Here is a 23165-nt window from a genome sequence, read left to right as displayed (position 1 = left end):
CTCTTTAGAGGAGGGCTGAAAGCCCCTGTGTCCTGAAATAGTATTCTTCACAAAATTAAAGGCTGTCCTTTAAGGCTAAGAACACTCAAAAGAGCAAGAAATTCAGCATTTAATTAGGAAATCCAATTTTTTTCTGTTCTTGAATTTTGTAGGCTTCAATACAGTTCTAAAACCATATCTCACTGGAACTGCTGTTTATTTTTTACACGTTTTTCTTTCACTTAAATTTTAAAAGAAGGATTTATGGAAACTAGATGGAGGCAGAGCTGCTGGCCTGGGTTAGCAGGGCTTGCACTATTGGGGGTGTTTCTACACTCACTGAGCCCTGTGGGAGCACCTCTGCACCCCAGTGCTGCTCCCTGCCACTCACAGCTCCATACTGGGTGCTAACGCCCATTTCATGCAGGATACAGAAAGTCAAATGCTCAAATGACAATTTAGTGTTGTTTTTGTTTGTTTGTTTTGTTGGGTTTTTTTAAGAGGGGCTGCATTTATGGGCATACACAATTTCGGTGCCCCTTATTTGACTGAAGTTTTGACTTCTTCCCTTAAGTGTGGCTGGTAAACCAGGGAACTGTAGCATATCATGGCTGGATTCCTTTCATCAGAGGTGTGAACAATCAATGCCTATGTATCACTTTCACTCAAATAGCTCAGGCAGCGGGAGTACACATCAGGCTATAGCTGTAAGATTCTGGGGTAGGCTTTTAACAGAAAAGGGTAAATTTGGACAACTGTAGAAGTGTGTTGAATTAGGTCTTATTTTTGAGGCACAAAAGCTGTTTCAGGATTGGACACACAGTTCAAGGAGGTCTGTGAATGGCATGACATTCAGCAGGCTCAGCTCCAAATTTTTCACAAGGTAACAAAGCTGTTGTACTGGTTTGCTTGAAACAAGAGATGTGCACCACTCAACCACATTTTTTCCATTTTCTTTCAGAAAAACCAGTCCTCCAGAGCAGGCACTCTTTAGATGGCTCTAAATTGATGGAAAAAGTTGAAACTTCACAACCACTTTGGATTACGCTAGCGCTGCAAAAGCAAAAGGGATTTCGTGAGCAGCAAGCCACGAGGGAGGAGCGGAGACAAGCCAGAGAGGCGAAGCAAGCAGAGAAGTTGGCTAAAGAAAATGTAAACAATCTTTTGAAACCTGCCCGTTAGAAATACTGATACCAGAATTATAACTATTAGCTGGTTTTATTATGTGAAAGGGATTTTTTTTTTTTTTAATGTTTGGTTTGCAAGATTTCATAAAAGCTAAAATGACAGTGAGTAAAAAGTAGTCTCAAAGTCGAGCTCCCATTTGAAAAACTGAGACCTCCAGGAGAAGACACTGTGTAGCAGTGAGGCAATTCAAGTGTAAAATCTGATGCCTTAATATCATGTGATAGGTAATGGCAATCATAAGCACAGGTGATGGAACAGGAAAACTGTGTGCAGCATGTTCTTTCAAAGCCTGAGTAGATAACAGCTGGAGTACTAATTTATAGGTGAATATTAGCAAGTTTTAATTTATCATAACATGGATTATTTGGATAAAATGTAGACGAATGGAAGAAATTAACTGTTCTGCAAAGCATCTCAATGCCTAAAGCAGGCGCTGAATTAAAGTATCACATCTTTCCTGTTCTCTAAACAACTATTTACTATCCATGGTTTTTCTACTAGTAAGAAAAACACTTCCACTTACAGTACAGCAATGATGCTATACAGGCAGTGATGCTGTATATAGATACCACAGGTGGTGAAAAGGGAGATTATGTGGATAACTACGTATATTTTGTTCTTTGTTATGAGACCTGAGTTTCTGATGGACATGTGCATAATTGCAGACATAGATAACTGGTGTAAGAAAACAGCAGTGCCCACAGATGCACACTGTTTCAGGGCTGTATTTAACAGGTAGGGCTGGCTCAAACTGTTCAATGCTTTCATTGAAACGACAACATGACAAATTTAACTTTGTGGGGTTTTTTTACAGTTATAATAACTGCTAGTTGTAGAAGTACCAGAATAGTTTTAGTCTTTGCTGAAAAGGGAGGTTAAGGAAAGTACAGGTGATGAATGAAAGCATTGAGTGTAACATCTCTTACTTGTAGCCACTACCTGACAGTTTCTCATTTAGCAGTTTCCCTTCTCTGTTCTAGGCTGCTTTAAGCAATCAGTCAGATAATAAAAGCAGCAGCAGCAAAACAAGCACACTGCAGAAGTCTACCACTCAAGAAGGGGAGAAGAAAATTGAGACTGCTGTGTCAAGACTAGAAAGAAGGGAGCAGCTAAAGAAGTCAAACACCCTTCCAACTTCTGTGACAGGTACTGTGAGAGATTCATATTTACTATATGACTAATACACTTCAGAAATAGTATTGCATGTTTTTAAGAAAGTGAACGATTTAATTTTTTTCTCCTATAATACTCCTAGAATTACAAATGCATTTGCTTTCAGCAAGGAGCAACACCAGTCTCATGTGCTGGCCATTATGCTGGATGCACATAGTTTTAACAGGTTTTAAAAGTTGCACTGCTGCATTTGCTACATGATTAAAGAAGTACTAAAAATAAAAATAAACTTAAATATTTTTAAACCATTCAAAACCTGAAAATGAAATGCAACTATAAGTAATTCAGACTGCCTATTAACGTTGACACAAAAAAAGCTTTTCGGCTCATAAAGAATAAAACATGGGAGGGGCTATTATGAGGAGTTATTTTGTAACAAAGACTTTTAGAGTTACCTCACAGGTTTCAGATTGGACTCATTCTATCCAGGCTGCCTCCCAGAGAATTCACTGTCTCATAATAAAACACTATTCCCACCTGACTTCTAAAATATACTTCCACAGTTCTCGTCTGTAAAGCTGCTTGGTAGAAATCAGTTCCTTATTCAACATCTTCTCTTGCTGGGGCGGCTCTTTGTCTTATATTATTTTAAAGAAAATGTGACAAACAGCTGTTGGAGAAAGCTGATTCATTTCTTCTTCAGGATGGTACCACGAGAGTGGTTAACTGAGGCAGAAAACTATGGGACCACTTTCTCTCCTCTCTGTGCTTATTTAAGATGCAATCTAAATCCTACTGAATACAGTTTGGTTACACTTGTTCACAGAAGCTGCATTACCAAAGAGAGAAAACAAACCAAACAGCTTTATTTCCCATTGTTTGCTACGTTGTAGATGTAATTAAAACAGTTGATACAAAGACGAGGACTAGTGAATTGAAAATGGTTTCTCTGGATCTCAGAGAGTGGAAATTTTGTTGCTATTTTTGTCAGTTACATTACTTGGAGAAACATCAGAAAAGGGAAACTCGGCTCCTTCTAACTTGATTTTGCAAAGATAATAAAAAGCAAGATTTAATTAAGAGGGTTGGATATAAATATGAACTGTTAGATAAGAACACTTAAACAGAACAGAAGTGAAACCTTCCAGAATCCTGCAAATGGGTTCAACTAATGTTTGGGTTTTTTTCTCTTTCCCTCTCCATCCCATCAAAAACAGTGGAAATTTCAGATTCTGTTCCGTCAACCCCACTGGCAAAAGAGGTTGCCAAGAGGTTCTCTACACCTGATGCTAACCCTGTGTCAACAGAACCAGCCTGGCTTGCATTAGCCAAGAGGAAAGCAAAAGCCTGGAGTGACTGTCCACAGATCATAAAGTAAACTGTAAAATTACATCTCTATTGCTGACTATTAATTGCTTTCTTTTTATTTATTCAGCTTTTTACACATGAAAAAACTGAAAATGCATGTATTGAAGGACTGAAAACTGAACTGATTGCCATTTTGCTCTAGCTCATGGTAAAGTCTACTCAAGTTGTATATTCTATTGTTTTGACAAATAGCTAAATGAGGTAATGGCAAAAATTTCAGAGCCAGACACTCAAAAAATAAGAATGCTCAGATACTGGATGTAAATTTTAGCATGTATCATTAAAAGGGCAAGAACTTCAGTTCAGAAGCTCCTTAAATTCCATGAATATTTGGCTCTGGAATTTTATATCTCCACACTTAAGTGGAGATCTCAGAATTTTTTTTCAACACTCCAGTGTTGAAAATTAAGGCAAGATGCATGTTCCTTTTTCTTATTCCTTATTTTTCTAAAGTGTTAAACTGTATGAAGTGTCAGTTCTACCTGCTTGATAGCTTCTTCCATAATGAAGAACTTCAGGAGATATTTTTTCACCTGCAAATGACAAGATGGTACCATCCAAATGCTGAGGTAATTTCTTTCATCATAGGATTAATACACTATGTCTGTAATTCCTTACTCCTAGGAAGAAAACAGTTCATCCTACTTAACTAAAAGAGTTATTTTAACAAAAGTGAGACAGCCTTTAGAAAGAAGCCAGGGAATCAGTGTTTCTTCTAGTCATTTAAGTGCATCACTGTTTGTTCTTGGCCATATTTAAGATGCACAGAGACAGTGATTGCAGATGACAACTTTAAATCAATCGACTGGAACGAAACTAAGTGAAACTGTTCCTGTGCTTGTGTAGATGCAGTACTAGTCTCCGTAAGTTCCCAGAGGAGTAAGACTTGCAGAACTGAAGTTAAATGAGAACTGAAAGGTAAGTCAGTGAGAGTCTCAAGAGTCTTAACTCTGTGTTCTTCCTGATTTTACTGCATGTGCAACTTCAGGTGGTTCAGATAACCTCCTGTACTTTGACCAACACAGCCAGAACACTTCAGAAAGAAGATTACTTTCCCTATCTCAGGTTTTTCCTGTGGCAGTTGAACACTTTATTACTTCTTGTAACTATAATAGAAATGTTCACTTCTTTCCCTCTTACAGAAAAGGATAAAGTCCATAATGTAATAGAAATTTTACTATCCTCAACATCCCACAGAAATATTAAATGTACACTAATAAATAAATCTGTAACACCCCCAAATTTATTTTACAACGAGGTCTTTAACAAATTAGAACATCTCCTTATAACCACAAGGCTCAAAGGAGGCCTACAGTGTCATAAAGGGAGACATTTTCATGAGAAAAAATTGCATTATACAGTGATGTGTTTCACAGAAGCATTTTAGCCAAACTGCTGTATGCAGCATGAGGAGTAGCACTTTAAATTATGCAGAAAACAGAATGAAATCTGCCATATCCATTCCAATAATCAAAAAGGGCTTGTCAGCAAAAGTAATTTTTGAAGACAATTTCCCACCAAACAGAAAACAGTGGTTCAGTATCATGGTTACAATAGCACAAACAGTGAACATGTTAGATTGAGCAGCTGTGCAGCAGCAAGATGGGGTGGGTTTTTTTGGCATCTCTTAAGCCATCTACTTTGCTCAGTTTCATATTTAAAACCAGAGTTATCTAGAGTAACTTTTTACCCTTAATAAAAGTATTTACAATGTTTTATACAGAGATGGGGCAACACTACTCTCAAATGCTTGGGGAAAAAAACAATGCCTTCAATGTCAAATCTCTGCAAGCTTACCTGAAGAAAGAATTTGGCCCATTTTTGCTCTGCTAGCACCATGAATTACTGCTTCTTAAGTTATATTTACACTTCTTCTGAGTTTAGAAGCTGCAGTATGTATTTGTAATTAGAAGAACTAAACTGCCTAAAAGCCATCTTTATAACTGTTTATTAGGAGAAGGAGCCAGGCACAACTATAGAGAAGGTGAGGTGAATCAGAACTAAAGAATTAAGAGACTGGTATTCTGAAGAGCATAGCAAAATTAGGTGCTATCATGCATGACATAAGGATGCAATTTTCCAATACAATACATTTACAGCACATAAAATAGAGCTTTCATTAAGGATGGTCTTAATCTAAAACTTCAAAGCAGAAGGGTTTTTTTTCAACCATAAAGGTATCTAGTGTAATAAGGAAAACTGTATTATGTACAGTAATTGGTGAAAACATTTCTAAAGTGTACACGTTCAACAGCAACATTTCATGTTAAATTAACAAAAATTTGCACTAAATACCAATGAAGTTAAATGTTACTTTGCTTCAGCTTTGTTGCAACCATTTCTGATAAAGTGCTGGGAAACTGTAAAAGTAAAACCGAATCATTACTACCAAGTAACAGCAAAAATGTTTTAAGAACCGAACAAACCACTATGTAGTATATTGTCTCAATTTTTTGTAACTTATACACAAAAAACACCATTTCTTCTGACAAGGTTATATACGATTAACCTCTATGTTCATACAGTAATGTATAAAAACTGTAAGATGTATAATTGTGGGGTATTTGTTGTGTACTTTTTTAATTTTTAAAATGTTTTAAAGTGCAATTGTTTATTATACTAATGTCATTTTAATTCTTATTAAACTATAACCCAGTCAAAATGATCTATTTGGTGATCTATGTATTCTGTGTTGCCTTTTGCTAACCATGTGGTTCAGGTTTGCTTTATAAACAGAACTTTTTATAGAGCTACAACTGTCTCGCCTAATCATTTCTGTTAATGATAAAACAAAGGAACCAGAGATGATGGAGCAACACAGCCATTGCAACTCTACTTTACTTTTTCATTCAAGATGTTAGAATTCAAACTAGATGGCTCCTCAGAGACACTGAGATAATACTTTTGACTACAGTTTTCTTAAAAGATTCATAATCAGGAAGACGCTCTCAGTTAAGTGTACTTTTGTCACTGCAAATACTCGATTCACATTACTGAGACCACTGGTAATTTCTTTTAAGGCAGTAAAGACAACCAAACACAATTTACACCCTTTATTAATAGTTCTCTGTAAAGCCACTGAGAGAGCATTATTAACTCTAATATCTAAAAAAATTATTTTACAATCATTGATTTCAGCAGTGCATACTTCATCTTGGAACTCATACCGTTCCCTTCATTGAAATGTAATAAATATACATATGTAAGTATATTCTCCACTTTAAAATACAAAAAGTAACTCCTACTGACTTCAACGGAATTAAGTATATGCTTGGCTGAACTGAAGCTAAGGAGGACCCAGGTTCACAAAAGATCAACTAGCCAGTGTATACTAACTACAGTAAACAGGTCACTACAACCAGGTATATGCAACACAGGTGATGTCTTCAGAAATCAAGTTAAAAGTCAGAATCAGAAAAGGACTTGGCTTACCTTGCCACAGCATATAAACCTTGTTGGACTAGACTAACACCAATGTGATGCATGGAAAAGGCAGAGGTTAGGCTGGATGCAGAGACAGGAATACATTTGTCCCTCAGGGAGCCAAGCATGTTATTCCATGCTGCAGAGAATGGCACCTTACCATAGTTTCCTGGAAGTGTTTGAAGACAAACTACTGACTTTCATTTTCTTACTACAGAGGTCAAAGCACAAAATTCAAATCCAAACCATCTGAAACATGTTCTTTAATGACTCAAAGCTAGGAAATGAGGGAGGGAGAGTGAAACTTCTGGCTGGGTGCTGAGCAGCCATCCTCCTTCAATGAGTACAGCAAGTCAGCAAACATATCTTTACCTACTCCGGACACTGCCTGGTGCAAAACACTACCTGAGAAGTTTGCAAAGAGCACCTCTTGCTTCCAGTAAAATAGGCAGAGAAATAGAGAGGACCTGTGAGTTCTTACTTTACAAATGTAAACAATAAAGAGGAAGAAACCTAAGATCTTAAATGTTTTTTTCCTGTTCCGTACAAATCTAGGCAATAAACATAATCATTTCTGCAGCCAACAACAAGCTTTGTTCCCCATACTACAGGGGAAGAGAAGACCTCTCCTGGAAGCTTATCTACTCCTTCTGCTGTTCCACTCTTGGCATTCAGGATCCACACTTTGCCATCTGTAGATACTGCTGCCAAAAGAATTTTGTTCTTTAACTCATCACTTTGGAAAACAAATGGTGTTCCATATACACTTGAAGTGGCTTCAAATTTCCACAGTAAATTACCCTCCATGTTACAACAGTAGATAAAGCCATCATGGGAGCCAAAAAATATTTCTTGCTCAGTTAAACTGGAGATGCACGGAGATGAAAACACTGGTCCATTAGTGGAAAACTGCCAAACCTAAGAAAGGACATAACCACCCTTTATCAAAGGTTGTTCATATTATCAGTTTGACAGCAATTGTATTTTTTTACTAGATTAGTTGTTGACAGGAGAGCATTTTATTTCAAAAGCATACTGGATTTCAGTGAGGGCTGATAAATACTTGTCAACTTACTTAAAAGTTGAGTTTTACACATAGAGTGATAAAAGACTCATAAAACAGATGTACAAGAGTTACAATCTTCTGTGAGGCCCATGTAAAGATGGCCATCTTGGGAAAAGATTATTCTTGGGCTATTGTACCATAATTAGTAATGAACTTCAAGAAATCTGTTAACATGTTGCTCTCTCCAAAAGGCAAATATGCTAATGATGTGCAGATTCCTCCTCAAGAGAGCATCAATTCTGCAACACTGCTGCAAGCAGAGAGCAGGACATGGGCTAACACAGAAAAGGCTTAGGAATTCTCATGTATACTGCACCTCAGGCAAACAAACAGAAACACTATCATTTTTTTCAGCACCAGATACAAACCACACTAATCTCTGAGGAACTAAAAAACTGTTCTCATTTAATTCAACATGAAAGCTGACACATATTTTGCCAGAATTATGATTTTGTGTTATTTTGATAACTGCATAAACATTGTTGGAAACCTTTACTTCTATATAGCCACCATCTTACACAAGTGATGGCTTTAAACATGCTTGAAAAACTTCAAAAACAAAACCATCCCATTTCATTTGTTGGCACTACTCTCAACCATTTACTCTGGGTATGAGCTCTGAACTAGAGATTCTGTTACTGCAACTTCAGAGTTTGCAGTTTTGCAATGAACTGTCTGGACAACTCTAGGCAAACAGTTTTTCTGCCTTCTCCTCTCTTTAACAATAGAGACATATTTAGCTTACAAAAAGGTATATGTTAATCATGAAACCTCAGAAAACAGTATGAATAAAGCATCTTACTCAGGATTTTGTGGTGAACATTAAAAAAAACAAAACACCGCCACACTTACCTTTTCTCCAGAATGAGTGTGACAATGCAAGTTTCCATCCACACACCCAATGCAAACATACTTCTCATTGCAGTGAGGAGAGGAGAAGAGTGGTTTTCCCAGGAAGCTTTTCCAAATCTTATTTCCCATCACCTGGAAATGGCAGCATGGAATATATGGTGCCTAATAGAACTGTAAGGAGCTGCACAACAACCCTTCCTTCACAGCTCGACCCAGCCCTTAAGAATTGGGGGGAAAAATACCACAACAATAAAGAAAAACAGGCTTCTCCCACCCAGAACACATACCAGCAGCAAAAGCACTCTTCAAATCTTATTCCAACAAAACAGTGTTTTCACTGGTATACACAATACTCCTGTTTCATCCTTCTCTTCCTTGGCAAAATAATAATGGTAATAGTATAGTAGTTCTAATAAACCACAGATTCATTTTTTTTAATTCCATTCCCAGCTCCTCAATATGTGACAAAGATCAATGAGGGAGAGGATATTTTGAAAGCAAATCATATTTATTATGTCATAAACTATAAATGCTGAAACCCATGATCTATGACTGCCACAATGAACTACTAATATAACCTGCACATTCCTATTTTTCTAAATATTCACTTGGAGTTACAGCTCAGTTTCTCAAGTACCTGTTATACAGCATTATGGAAAAAAACCCTGTTTTTTCTTAACCACAGCCCAACAAAGCTGCAAAACCACACACTGGTTGAGTATTACTGAGGACATTTGTAGTGGGTGGGAGGTAAAGATGCTTAGGACTGATGCTCTGGGTTGTGCAAGTACAAAAACATGAACAGCTGCTCCAAGTGACTGTTCCTTTTATCAGGCAGGACCAGCTGTAAGCCAACAATGCTGCAGAAAACCATGAAACTGCTCCACATCTATCAAGAACACAATTTCCCCAGTGCAGAGAACAGAACAGCACTCCAAGCTTAAGGAGGACAGCTCTTTAGTTGGGGAGGGAAACAGTAAGAGGAATGAAGAGGCTTCTTTCTTTACTCTTATTTCAGTAAGTTCTGTGTATTTTTTTTTTCCTAATCCTATTGTCAAAGGGAGGAAGGGGAAAAAAAGATCTACAGGGAAGCTCTCACTCACTAGTTTAACTGATAAGGTAAGTATAAGGGAATGAGAAGACATGGATTCAAACTTTGGTCTACAGTCAGCATGTGAATTCAAGCAAGTCATTTCAGTTCTCTTTATCACCAGATAGCTTTCTGAAATACAGGAATTATTATAGTTACCTTGTGTATAATAACAAGGCCCATAAATGAAAAATACCTTATGGTAACATAGGATGATCCAGTTCCTTTCATCAGAATAGCAATCTTAGCTTCAGAAATGCAATTTGGTTTCATTTAAATTTGAGATTGAGATCAAAGGCAAGTAAGCAAAGGTACATACTGGATTTACAGCTAGCAATAGTCCTCCTAGTGTAGCAACATAAAGATGATGTGGAAAAGAACTTAGACAAGGAGATGAAAACACAGCTCCACCTTCACAATGTAGCTTCCATATACATGATTTTTTCTGTAAGCACAAGAAAAAAGATAAATTAAAAGAAAAACCTCAATTGGAGTTCAAGTTCAGCACTCTTACAAAGACCTTCAAATGTCAAAGCTTATCAAGCACTACATTTACTCAGCAAATACTAGTTAAGAACTCAAGATATAATCTACATGCTATTATAGCAACACATACTCCATTGGCTACTTCCTTAGTAAAGAAATTCAGCTAGTGAAGAGGCAGTATTTGCGTCTCTTATTTTCCATCTCCCTTCATCTACTCTTTTAGAATGTAAGATTCTCTCTCCACCATTAAGTCATAGTCTTTGTTCCAGCTGGGCACCCTATTTGAAAACACTCACAGAGAATTTAATAACTAAGAAATTTAAGATTTGGTTTCAACCAGGAATAGTAGCACAAGAACCACAGCTGACAACACCACTACCACATAACTCTAACCACTTCAAGAAGGCCTAACTACTTCAAAAGCATAATTGTGGACTCCTGAGAATACTAACACCAGTGAAGTTTCATTTGTTGTACCAGAAACAGAGTCTTAAGTTGGATATTTATTCTTCTATACATACAAGTTAGTCAGTGTTCTTACATAAATATCCAAAGCATACACATATTGGTCATGTGATCCTATGTAGACTAGTCCATTGAAAGGGTCTACAACTGCAGAACTTTTCACAGTATCTTCTGTGACAAAAGTCCAGTGTATTTCTCCATCACTGGTTTGAAGCACATACACTAAGCCATCATAACAACCTGTATGAAATATAATACAACAGGGGAAAAAAAAAGGTAATTAATATTTCTATTTATAGTGTGATTTATGCTGCTAACTCCATCACTGCTGGAAAGAAGTAAGATGATTCACAAGGTAAAGTTTCAAAACATTTTCCAAAGCTCCTCCTTTTAGCTCACAATGTCTGCTGGTATTCCGTACATTCAAAATTGATTGTTCTGTGTGTTCTTTCCAGGTTACATTTAGTATATACTTATTTCACTGCCTTTCTAAGAATTTTTACAGTAATAATATTAGAAGACATGGAGAGTTGCTGAAAGGGGAGAATAAGAATTTTTTTTTAATTACTTCTTTCCCTAATTTTCCTTTCTGAAAACAAATACGCTGAAAGAATAAAGCCTGTGACTTTCTAATGAAAACAGAACTGTAGTTCTAGAAACTCCTGTTTTATTGAAACATGGAATTTTGTTATCAGAGTAAAAAGCAATCAAAATACTAGCAACATTAGCTTTGCATAAAAAAATGTCGCCACCTGGACATCTGTCCTAACACTGATACACAGATAAAAGGTAACACTAGGATGAATAATGGCAACTCTATTGGTATGACAAAACAAAAAAAAAAAATCCAAACATGTTCTTTACATTTCCAAAAATAAGAGCAAAACAAGATAATTAAACTCTGTGAAAAATAATCGGAGGCACCACGTAGTACCTCTACTAATTTTAGAGACATTTTAAGACTGTATGACCTTTACATACTTCTAAAAAAATACTTAAAGGTGAACACCTTAATCAACCACTAAATAGTAGCCATACCCATTGACTGTTCCTTAATAAGGCCTTATTAGCAAATTGGCATATAACAAACCACAAATATATATGTTAGAAAAGATCCATCACTGGTTATTGTGAAGCTTCAATTACTTCTTCCTTCTGTTTCTATTTCACAATAAATTAATTCTGAAGTAGATATGGAAGTTGATGCATAAATGTAGATAAAGAGCATTCAGAGGTAAGAAATAAGATTCCCTGACATTTTTCTTGCATTTAGCAGAAAAAAATAATGTAAAATTTAGGCTAAAACAAAAGACATACCAACAACAATGAAATTTCCACACTTAGATATGCAGGCAGAAGATTCAATACGATCTCCAAGGTTCTTCTCCCATTTTATTTCTCCCAAATCTAGATCAATTGCCTGGATTGCATGAGAGTGAGAGCCAACATATACAGATGCAGATACTTCTTCTTTAGATGGTACTATAACCAGTGGTGATGCATCAACACATTTTCTTGTATTCGACTTCCACCTTATGCACAATGCCAACTCTGCTGTTGTTACATGACTACATTCTGCATGGATCTGCTGTACAGAGCAACAGTTGGTTTCATTTGCTTTGCTCGCATCTGTTAAAATTCTGTTCTCCAGTTCATACCCTTGCGTGTGGGTTTTTGTTACACTTGGACTCATCAAAGGCAGAAAGGATCGTTGCTGTAGCAGTTCGACTCCTACCTGTACTGTATTATTTGGTTGCATAAAAGACCTGGTGAAATTTATGGGAAAAAAATGATTTCCTCTGCTTAGCGCGATAAACGAAAATAACTCTGAAGCAACCTCAAGACCTGTTTCAGATTCCAGTTTAACGTATTTTCCCTGGAAGTCCTCTGCACTGTTCCCACTTAGTTTTCTTTTCAAAACATTGGCACGATTCATTAATTGGTCTTCATTTGGAAACAGAATTTTAAGAACATGTCTATAGACCTCTTCAATTGAGTGACTGAGAATAACTTCAAGGAGTCCAGGCACAGCTGTGCCTACTAGCATCTCAATTTCATCAGAAAATCGTAGAGCCTTTAAGGAGTCTCCACCACTGTACAGAAATACCGCATCTTTAGAAATTTCTGTGGAATCACCTAGAAGACCCAAAACAGACTAGAAAAAAGAAGAAGGAAAGAGGTAACAGTCCATGGGTGTTACACCATGTCACATACATAAAAACTCAAGCTGGGCAAAATCTACCTGAGTACCCAGAAGTCCCACTAAAAATCAACAACTGAAGAAAATCGCTACTCTGCAAAAAATCACATGAAACACGTTAGTGCCAGTAAAGGTAATGGTGGAACAAAAGTTGGGGAGGAACAGGGAAACAGGAGATACTAATTCTGTGCTACAAAATGTTCTGCTGAATTCCATTTCTGCAGTCTCAGAAATTAAAGCAAATTGTACTGCATTTTGGTTGGCTGTTTTAAATATCAATACCATTTATTAATGACAACTTTGCAGATAAAACATTGATATGTTTTGCTAAAATTAGTTTAGTGGTTTATTTTATTAATAAAATATATATAAAATGGTATCTTTTACCTCTGAATTATTTAAGTAACCTACTTATCTACCTACTTTTTATGCTTTGACCCCTTCAAGTCACAAAGGATTTTGGATTTGCCATTGTTACTACAACAAAGAGCAATTACTATGTCTCCTCTCACTGCCCTCCCTTCTTGCTAAGTCTGAGTGGAAAGTCACAGACTTTCCTCTGGTTTTGGAAACCCCACTCTGCTGTCCATAATGGGTCTAGAGCATGTCCCATCCCTTTGGGTTTCATGTCTATAGCCACCCATACAGTTAAGTATCAGCACAAGCAAATTGTGTTACTAATTTCAGTATATTTGCTTGTTTCTAGCCACAGTAAATTCCACTTTCAGGTGAAACTTACAAGTCCTATCTTTAAAAAAAAAAAAGCAACACTGTTTGGCATCACAGTTCAGTTTATCACAGAAATTTAGAAACAATACATAAAATCAAAGAGACAAATACACAAATGTGTCATCTATTTAAAAAAAACTCTTCAGAAAAAGAAATAAGAAACTCCACTAACACAGTAGCTATTTTGTACAGAGAGTTTCCCAGCTCCTTGTTTCCCCTAGGGATACCGTCTTTTGCATGTGAAGCAGTATTCAAAAAGCTAGTGACAGGTTATGTCCTTCCTATGCTAATTGCTTACACCTCATAGCCTGCAGTTTCATTTGATACAGAAATGGAAATTACTCCCTCTTGGCTGCTGCAGAGTGACTATTTTTAAGTATTAACTGAACAGAAAGAGCTGTATCACATAAATCTATAGGCAGCTAGAATGTTCTGGTTGCATTAGTCATACTTCTTAAAACTGTTTAATCCTTGACACATGTATAATGATCCACTTGCAAAGATAAAAAGGCAGCTCAAAATACTACCTTCCATAAATACTGCAATCTTTCCCACAATTCCTCAGCGCCACTCAGCTCACTGTCACGCCTTCTGGAGTTTAGATGATTCTGGTAAATCTTGTTCAGTTCAGATTTATCAACTTTGCCTTTGTAGAAAATAAAGCATGATTTTTTTAATTGCTCTTTTAACATTTACACTTCCAAAAATTGCTCTGCCCTAATACTCGCTTTATTCTTGTACATGTTTTCCTTAATTCATAGTCAACTGCATCTGTATTCTTTTTAACAAGTCAATTAACTACACAGAATCCAGTAAGTTTTTTGAAAACTTCCCCTAGCCTCCCACATAATCACACCTTCAAAGTCTCATCTTTCCCCAGCTGAAGTCAGGGTTCTGTTGCAGACTGCAACAGGAGTAACTGAGAAAATAAACGTGCAGTATTAATACTAAACTGATTTTACCACTACTCTTTGGCTCTCAAAAGAAATACTACCAAGAAAACATAATACCTGGTCATGATTTTCTACTAGGAGTTAGTTATCTAACATACATATTTAAAAAGCATGAACCAGGTACTGGATTTTGGTCAATAAAAAAATAAATAGTAATTAAAAAAAAAGGAATAGATACAATTAAAAAAAAGTTTAATTTACCATGTGATGTTAAAGGCAAAGCTTTAATCAGTACAAGCTCATCAGGGACTGCATGAGCTGGTAGATGTCTTTGGAGTTCTTTAAGTGTTTCTCTCTCTTCTATATAATCTTTGGGTACAACAAACAGGATAAGTTTTTCTTGTTGATACCAGGTCACTGCACAAGCTTCTACCTGACAAAGATCTTCTGCAGCCTGTAATTAAAAAATATTTGTCTTGATTTGAAATGCAATTCATCAATAGAGTAAACAGAGTAAAAACCACAGCTTAAAAAAGTACACATTTAAAATCTGTATTTGTATTGCATTCCTACATAATATCCTATGAAATTTGTTCTCTTGTAGCTGAAGTTTGTAATTCTTCACATAAAAATGATATCAGAGATATATGCCTTCTTTGCCTAAATGCCATGAATGAGATAAAATAAAACAGATTTCCAGGAACTCAGAACTAAACTCCTCCCTAAGTTATGTGACTAGATTTTTTTTAAAACACACCCTCCCAATTTCATTTAGACTCCTAAAAGTCATCTGAAAATGAGAAAATACCTATTTCTGATTATAATGCTTTGTTACTTATCCCTGCTCTTCTATACCAGCATTCTCTACCCACTGGGTGTTATACTACCTGCTGCAAGCATTCAACATTAAAACGTTTGCCATGACGTTTAATCTGATTGTCTTTCCGACCCAGGAAGATCAACTTTGCATTCTGCACTCTTGCAAAATCCCCTGTTTCTCTCATTGTACCCTCAGGTACAGTTATTTCATCATCCAGAAAGCAGATGCGTTCTTCACCACCTAAACAAGAAGAGATCGTGGTCACATATATCAAATGGCTAACTGTAAATGAAAATTATAAGGAGTATTTTATTAAATTCTCTTGAATTCTAACAGGCATTATAACTACTAAAAGACTATTATCAATGTCTACACTTCTGCAATGTACAAATTTGGCTTTGCAGTTAATTCAGTTAATACTGAATTATTACTGAGTTATCCTCCCCTTCTACTCTGCCCTAGTGAGACAACGTCTGGAATATTGTGTCCAGTTCTGGACTCCCCACTTCAAGAGGGACAGCGATTCACTTGAGATAGTCCAACGGAGGGCTACAGGGATGATTAAGGGACTGGAACACCTGTCTTATGATGAAAGGCTGAGAGACCTGGGGCTGTTTAGTTTACAGAAGACTGAGAGGGGATCTTATTAACGTATACAAATATCTGAAGGGTGGGTGTCAAGAAGGAAGGCCCAATCTCTTTTCAGTTGTGCCCTGTCATAGGATGGGATGCAAACTACAGCACAGGAAGTTCCACCTCAACATGACAAAGAACTTTACTGTAAGGGTTACAGAGCACTGCAACAGGCTGCCCAGAGGGGTCGTGGAGTTTCCTTCTCTGGAGACTTTCAAGACCTGTCTGGATGCATTTCTGTGTGACCTGCCCTAAGAGGTTCTGCTGTAGCAGGGAGGTTGGACTCGATGAACCCCTGACATTCTGTGACTCCATGATACACAGAAATTACTTCAACTGAGAATGTCAAAATGCAAGCAAGAAAAAAAAGCCAATATAAAGAAAGCACAGTCTTAAGTAAAAAAGATGGTAATTTCCTGTTCATCATTCAATTAACCTAAAATACTATGAGAAGGCTCTCAATCCAAGTTAAAATTTATATTAATCTCTATATCAGAGGCAGACACCAAGTAAAATAAGCAACATATTACTAAAACTCATTCAATTAATAAAGGTATCTTAGAAGAATAAGAAACATCAAATAACCTATAAATATTTGTCCCTCGCCTTCTAGAACTGCAGAACCATTGGTATCTCTGACCTCAACTTTTGTTCCAAGGAGTGGTGATCCCAAAGGCACAGGGAATTCAGTTCTAAATACATTAAAGAGAGAAACAGTAAAAACCTTTCGTTTCTGAACACAAAACAACTGTTCCAGAAATTAGTTAGCATAAAGTCTTTTAAAGGATTGGTATTAGAGCAAAAGTAGATGCTTGGGGCTTCTCTCTACCAATTTTTCGTCTTTAAAAACAACTCGTTTTGTTTAAAATCAAAACCCTCATCAACATGCATAGGTTCAATTATCATATACAAAAAAATACCCAAACAAAATAAAACACAGAATGATATAAAATAAGACTTGAATGGACCTGAGGGTACCCCCAGGAATTCTGGTCAGTTTCTAAGTCCTCCGGGTTGAAACTCCCTTCAAGCTCAACCAACTTAAACACATGTAACTGCTTTTTATTTCCCTGTCCTAACCAGTGTGAGCTTTTATTCTATTTTATTACTGATGTTGTGGCAACAGGTGCAGTTGACTGACTCTTTTATCAAAGACTGAAATAAAAGAAATTGTAATTTCAATTTCATGTATCTACTACAGATTTCTTCCATTGAGCTGCTGACCAACTCCCTCCTTCCCCTTCATTCTCTAGCCTCTTCAAGCACTTGCAAATCTCCTTTATTGAATATATTTCTGAGTGGGAGTAGAGAATACTGTATTCCTATCAGTAAAGCAAAAATTTAAAAGAAAATTAAGGTTAAATAACTTCGGTAATCTATAAGTTAGACATGGCTTCCAGTTAAATTTCTATCATAAAATCTCATATTTTAACCTAAGAGTTCTTGTTCAACTCCTGTTACTTAGGCTGTTGAAACTTCTCCTTCTCTCTGATCAACCAATTAATTCTTCATCTCAAGTTGGCCAAAAAGCAGTAAAGTTTTGTATAATGCATATTTCTGCTAAGTGAGAATCTTCTTCTTTTCCTGCTTCTAGTCAGTTTCAAAAAATAATTATTTGACAAACTGGTATGAGAAAGCAAGACAGATAGTCAGTGTGTCTGCTTCATACCACTGGAAAATCCCAACATAAGACAAAACCAAAAAAGAGAGGAATTTAACATAACCAAACATATATACACGAGGGGAAAAAAAAAAAAAAGCGCTATGTCCAATGTCCCATTTGGACATTATTATTAAGACACTTGGGATTAGACATTTAAATTTGATAAACTTATCTAAAAACAGGGGGGTGCAAGCCACTAAGGAATTAATTTTTTGCCATTTTTTTTTCATTTTCTAGTGTCCTCTAGAAACTGCCAGTTTTCAACATTTAGCTAGCAAAAATAAAAGCTCACTGTACTTCAACTGTCTTACCAATACTAAGAAGCAAAGAAGACATAAAATGGTCTGTCCCAGTTTCATTGTATCTGGGGCTGCTTACTGCAAAGGAACTCTAGTTCCCTGTGAAATGAGGCTATGAGGGAACAGGCTCTGAGGTAAAGGATGGGAGACAACAGTCAGAGACTATAAAACCTTCCATCATTTTAACTGTGCCTCAGTTAGGTCAGAAGAACACATTATCACTGGAGCACATAAACGTTTGAGCATAAAAAACGGCTTCAGTGAGAAGAAGGTGATGTTTGAACTCAGAGAAAACAATTAAAACTACTTTTGCATGACAATTTAGTAACACTTTATGAACATACACTGTTTTCAGTCTTCAAAGGTTTAAGTACCAACTTAATACATTGCATCATTTGTTCTAAACATCCAGTTTCATAGGACACATCTAACTCACACATGTAATTATCATGCCAGGGAATAATTTCACATTTCCAAAAGCAAATGAAACACTGAGCTAACTGAAAGTACCTTTCATGACCTTGACACTTGCAACTATCTTTACAATATACAATAAGCAAAAAAAAGTCAGTAATTGAGTGAAAATGGCAGAACGCTAAATAATTAAAGTACTTCTGGAAGTCTACGTAAAATGAATGTGAGACCCCAAGTGAGTAATTTTGGATAGATTTCTGTCATCCGTATTAGTGAAATGCGACAGAATGTATCCTACTGCATTCTGTAAGTAGGACAGAATCACAGAATCATAGAAAGTATGGGGCTGGAAGGAACCTTTAAAGGTCATCTAGTCCAACTCCCCCTGCAGTGCACAGGGACCTTTTTGACTAGATCAGGTTACTCAGAGCCTCATCAAGCCTGACCCTGAATGTTTCAAGGAATGGGGCCTCCACCACTTCTCTGGGCAACCTGTTCCAATGCTTCACCACCCTCATTGTACAGAACTTCTTCCTAATATCTAATCTAAATCTACCCTGCTCTAATTTAAGATCATTGTCCCTCAACCTTTTGCTACACACCATTGCAAACAGTCTCTCCCCAGCTTTCCTGTAGCCCCTTCAGGTACTGGAAGGCCACTATAATGTCTCCCCAGAGCCTTCTCCTCTCCAGGCTGAACAATCCCAGGTCCCTCAGCCTGTCTTCATAGCATGGGCGCTCCAGCCCTCTGATCATTTTTGTGGCCCTTCTCTGGACTTGTTCCAACAGGTCCCTGTCTCTCTTGTGTTGAGGATTCCAGAGGTGAACACAGTAATCCAGGTGGGGTCTTACGAGAGCAGAGGGGCATAATCGCCTTCCCTGACCTGCTGGCCATGCTTCTTTTGATGCAGCCCAGGATGCAGTTGGCTCTCTGGGCTGCAAGTGCACATTGTTTGTTCATGTCCGACTTTTCATTCGCTAGTACCCTCGAGTCCTTTTCTGCAAGACTGCTCTCTAACACATCAACCCCAGCCTGTATTGATAACAAGGATCATTTACTGAATAGTGTATTATCCAATATTAAACAGTACCACTGTCTGATAATACCACTGTTTGCACTTAATCAATTATTTGTGGAGTTTTAAAAACTGTAAGCAAAAGCACAGTGGTAGCAAGAAACACATGTATATCTATTAATTACATTTGAAAGTAATCTTTGTGCATTTTTGCTTAAAATAAGTACATCTCAGAAGTAACATTTTGAACTTGATAGACTTAAGGTATATCTTTGTCCCAATGCTATGATTAAGAGTGATAGAGCCCCATTTCTTTACTCCCTCTGAGAACTGTGTTGGGCTGCTTCTCCTTAAATACGCAAGACCTCACTGGAAAAGCCTCACGATGAGCAAAAGTACGGCTAACTGAAGTTACTAGCAATTGGGTAGGAGCCATTTGCCTGCAGAAGTGCAACACTGATTCAATATTGCCACGCAGTCAGAGACAGCATATGCTGGGTGGACTAGGCTAGTCCAGATGTGAAACTCAACAGGTATTCAACTACACAGAATTTCAGACTGCAGTTCTGTCATTTAAGAATCACTCATCATTAACTTTTACTAGCAGGGGCTGTATTAGAGTACAAAAGGATGGTCAAATGTAACTTCTACCAGCAGAAATACTCACGAGGACTCAGTAGCCCTGGAAAAAGTAGAACGAGGTTATATTTCTAGTGATTTTCATAATTCACTTGCCAAGCCACGAAAAAATTTCTTACCTAAAATCATGACTAAAAACCTCTTCAGGAATCTTGTAGCAAGTGGCCCAGCTTGACACTTCAGTAATACCATATAGATTAAAAATACTTGTTCTATTGTCCTTGTGCTTCCAACTTTTCAAGAGATTCAGCACAGGAAATGCTTCACCACCAAGGGCTAAGACACGGAGCGAAGTATTTGCAGACAACACTGTTGATTTAATAATGTGAGCTCCAAACCTCCTGAGAAGTGTTGGTGTTGCCTGAATTACACAGATTTTAAAAAGGAGAGAAAGACTCATTATATTTTTTCAGTATATGAGTAAACCTCTTCCTGCTTTACCATATCCACTGCATAGCTGTATTGTTGATGTACTTAACAATCATCTGTGTATAGTAGGTGGCATAAATCATCAGATGCCAATAGAGATTGTGCCAGTTTTTGAAATATTTTGTTTATTGTGTGAAGCCCTTGCTGAGCACTACCAGCATCACTCTATGTTCTGCATTTTCTACTTTAATTAGATGTGTTCTGGATTCCATGTTTTGTCTCAGCTATTATCTAAAGTGTGTGCACATTAATTCTTCTGTCAATCACTTTGAAACAGAAAGCAGAAAACACAGTATTCCCTTGATGTTACTGTTTGGTCTGTCTTTCCCTCCAGTCCAGCATGGTCCAGCTAAAATATAAACTATACATCTGATTAACCTTCATATAAAAAAATTCTAAGATCTGTCCATAACACTATAAATTCATAGGATGCAAGACTTTGTTTTTTTTCAGATTTTTGTAAATATACCTGTTTATAAAAATTAGTTTTTTTGAAAGCTTTCTAAAATGAGCAGAAGAAAAAAAAAAACCATAAAGGAAGAAACTTAAACAAAACAAATTTCTTAAATACAGCTGCTTCAATAAAGCTATTGGTGATGTAGAGACCTTTCACTGAGGGGAAAAATTGTCTTAGCAAATTGTTTTAACACACACTCACTTTGCTCTTTGCTTTTAATCTTAACTATTTTTTTTCTAGTAACAGGCCTGGGAAATTAATGTAAATATTTCTTACCAGGTTATTTTCTTCCAGTAATGGATGAAGACCAACACTTTCCAACTGACCATTTTAACTTCAGTAAATTACAGTGAAGAAAACAGGGGATAAAAAAATTATTCTTCCCCTCCCTCATAATCACTTTTCAGACTCCTCAAGTCTGTTTGACCAAGCCAAGAGGAGAAAGAAATGCCTTGCTATAATTTAAGAAACATCATAAAATTATTAATAATCAGTTAAGCTATAAGGAGAACATTTTTGTCAGTAATTCAACTGAGAAACCCTTCTTTCACTGATCAAGACAAAAAATACAAAAATAAATCGCAAAATCCCTTGTATGTGACAGGAAAATATACACCATCAAGGTTTATAGCAATCCTCATAAATAAAAATAAGAGCAGGCAATAAAGTTACAAAATTTAGATTCTGTGGATTTTGGTGGATTTTCTTCTGCTGTGGAACATTAAGCTAATTACTCACTAATCTTAAATTTGTACCCTACAATCTCCACTACCACAATTCCTCCAAAAGAAAAGGAAACCTTAGCATTTCTACCAGTAAAAATACTTAAGAATTACAACATTAATGACAACGCAAGGCTTAGGGGTTGATTTATTACAGTTAACAGACTAAACAGACAATAGTAATTTTGTTCAAAGCTGGTTACAAGTAAGATCCATTTCCAGCAACTCTTCCCCCCATACTCTGATTTAAGTTCCTATACTCAATTAACAGTTTTACTAAATGCCTTGTTACACTACAAGGCAAGCACTAGGCTTATTCAGCCATGCTGGATACTCAAAACTTCTAGTAAATATTCCAATAACAAACAAACAAAAAATTGAAAAATTGAGATAATACAGTACATGACCTATTCCAAAAGACACACGTAGCCTCACAAGCAGGTGGCCTGAAAAGAGCAAGTGCTGCTGTGGAATCAAGTTATTCTCTTGCTTTCATTATTGTAAAAATGACAAACATTTTATCACCCTATAGATAGCACTGGTTTAGTTGTTATATTTTGAGCACAGAGACCACCATTAAAACTTAAAAGTTGTTTATGAGAAAAGGCTGTAAGATCAAGCCCATTCAAAGTGTTAAAAATGTCTGTAACAGGTAAGTCTACTACCAGATTATTCAGAACTAACCGCTTAACAGAACAATGTAATGAATTCTTCAGAATTAATAGTTTCTTAAGATGAGTATCAGTTTTTAGTTAATTTTTTCCATCATAAAATGTTTAAGGCTTCGATCAAATGGTACTTTCCTAAACAGCTAACACACTACAGCAAGAAGGATAGCATAAGCTGTGCCTTCAAGGAAGAACACTCCCGCTCCATTAACATGAGTGTCTAGACTGATGAAAAAGTAGTACACATTAGCAAAGGGGGGAGACAGGGCACTGAAGACTCTTAGGATTTGCCTACCTGCAACACTGTCACACAGTGATGATGAAATAGAGCAGCAGCCAGCTCCACAGGCATCATTTTAATACTGTTTGGTACTACAAGAATAGAGGCTCCACTTGTCAGAGCAATGAACAATTCAACCACAGATGGGTCAAATGTTAGAGGAGAAGCAAGGAACAGTACATCATTCTGTGTGATCTCAAATATGGACCTAGAATAAGAAATAAGAAATCACCAGGGATTACAATAATAGAATAAGAAAGCTAGGAATTACAA

The 23165-nt window shown here is 36.7% G+C and overlaps 2 protein-coding genes across 14 annotated transcripts in view; one reads left to right on the top strand and one right to left on the bottom strand.

Annotated features, from left to right (window-relative positions):
- CRACD (capping protein inhibiting regulator of actin dynamics) overlaps positions 1-4206 on the top strand; it is a 57042-nt gene extending 52836 nt beyond the window's left edge. Inside the window, exons 9-11 of the mRNA XM_051616548.1 lie at positions 941-1131; positions 2148-2313; positions 3498-4206. Of these exons, the coding sequence (XP_051472508.1) occupies positions 941-1131; positions 2148-2313; positions 3498-3658 (518 nt within the window). The 3' untranslated portion in view covers positions 3659-4206. The remainder of the gene's footprint in view (positions 1-940; positions 1132-2147; positions 2314-3497) is intronic.
- The window catches only part of AASDH (aminoadipate-semialdehyde dehydrogenase), a 44840-nt gene that overhangs the window by 15582 nt on the left and 6093 nt on the right, over positions 1-23165 (bottom strand). For 7 of the 13 annotated variants that reach the window (XM_051616527.1, XM_051616532.1, XM_051616526.1 and 4 more), the window contains 11 exons: positions 22908-23100; positions 20456-20697; positions 16891-16997; positions 15740-15912; positions 15114-15306; positions 14487-14605; positions 12348-13185; positions 11107-11270; positions 10399-10524; positions 8990-9121; positions 6687-7989 (listed from right to left, as the gene is read on the bottom strand). In XM_051616527.1, coding sequence (XP_051472487.1) covers positions 7585-7989; positions 8990-9121; positions 10399-10524; positions 11107-11270; positions 12348-13185; positions 14487-14605; positions 15114-15306; positions 15740-15912; positions 16891-16997; positions 20456-20697; positions 22908-23100 — 2692 coding nt within the window. In that variant the 3' untranslated portion in view covers positions 6687-7584. Of the gene's footprint in view, positions 1-6686; positions 7990-8989; positions 9208-10365; positions 10525-11106; positions 11271-12347; positions 13186-14486; positions 14606-15113; positions 15307-15739; positions 15913-16890; positions 16998-20455; positions 20698-22907; positions 23101-23165 lie in introns of those variants that run through there. The other 6 variants (XM_051616533.1, XR_007889221.1, XM_051616535.1 and 3 more) reach the window with 6 other exon arrangements.

Source organism: Apus apus, chromosome 4 (genome assembly GCF_020740795.1).
Source record: "Apus apus isolate bApuApu2 chromosome 4, bApuApu2.pri.cur, whole genome shotgun sequence".
Classification (NCBI taxonomy): Eukaryota; Metazoa; Chordata; class Aves; order Apodiformes; family Apodidae; genus Apus; species Apus apus.
The sequence above is the reverse complement of the archived record's forward strand: the minus strand, read 5'-3'. Positions and strand labels throughout refer to the sequence as shown.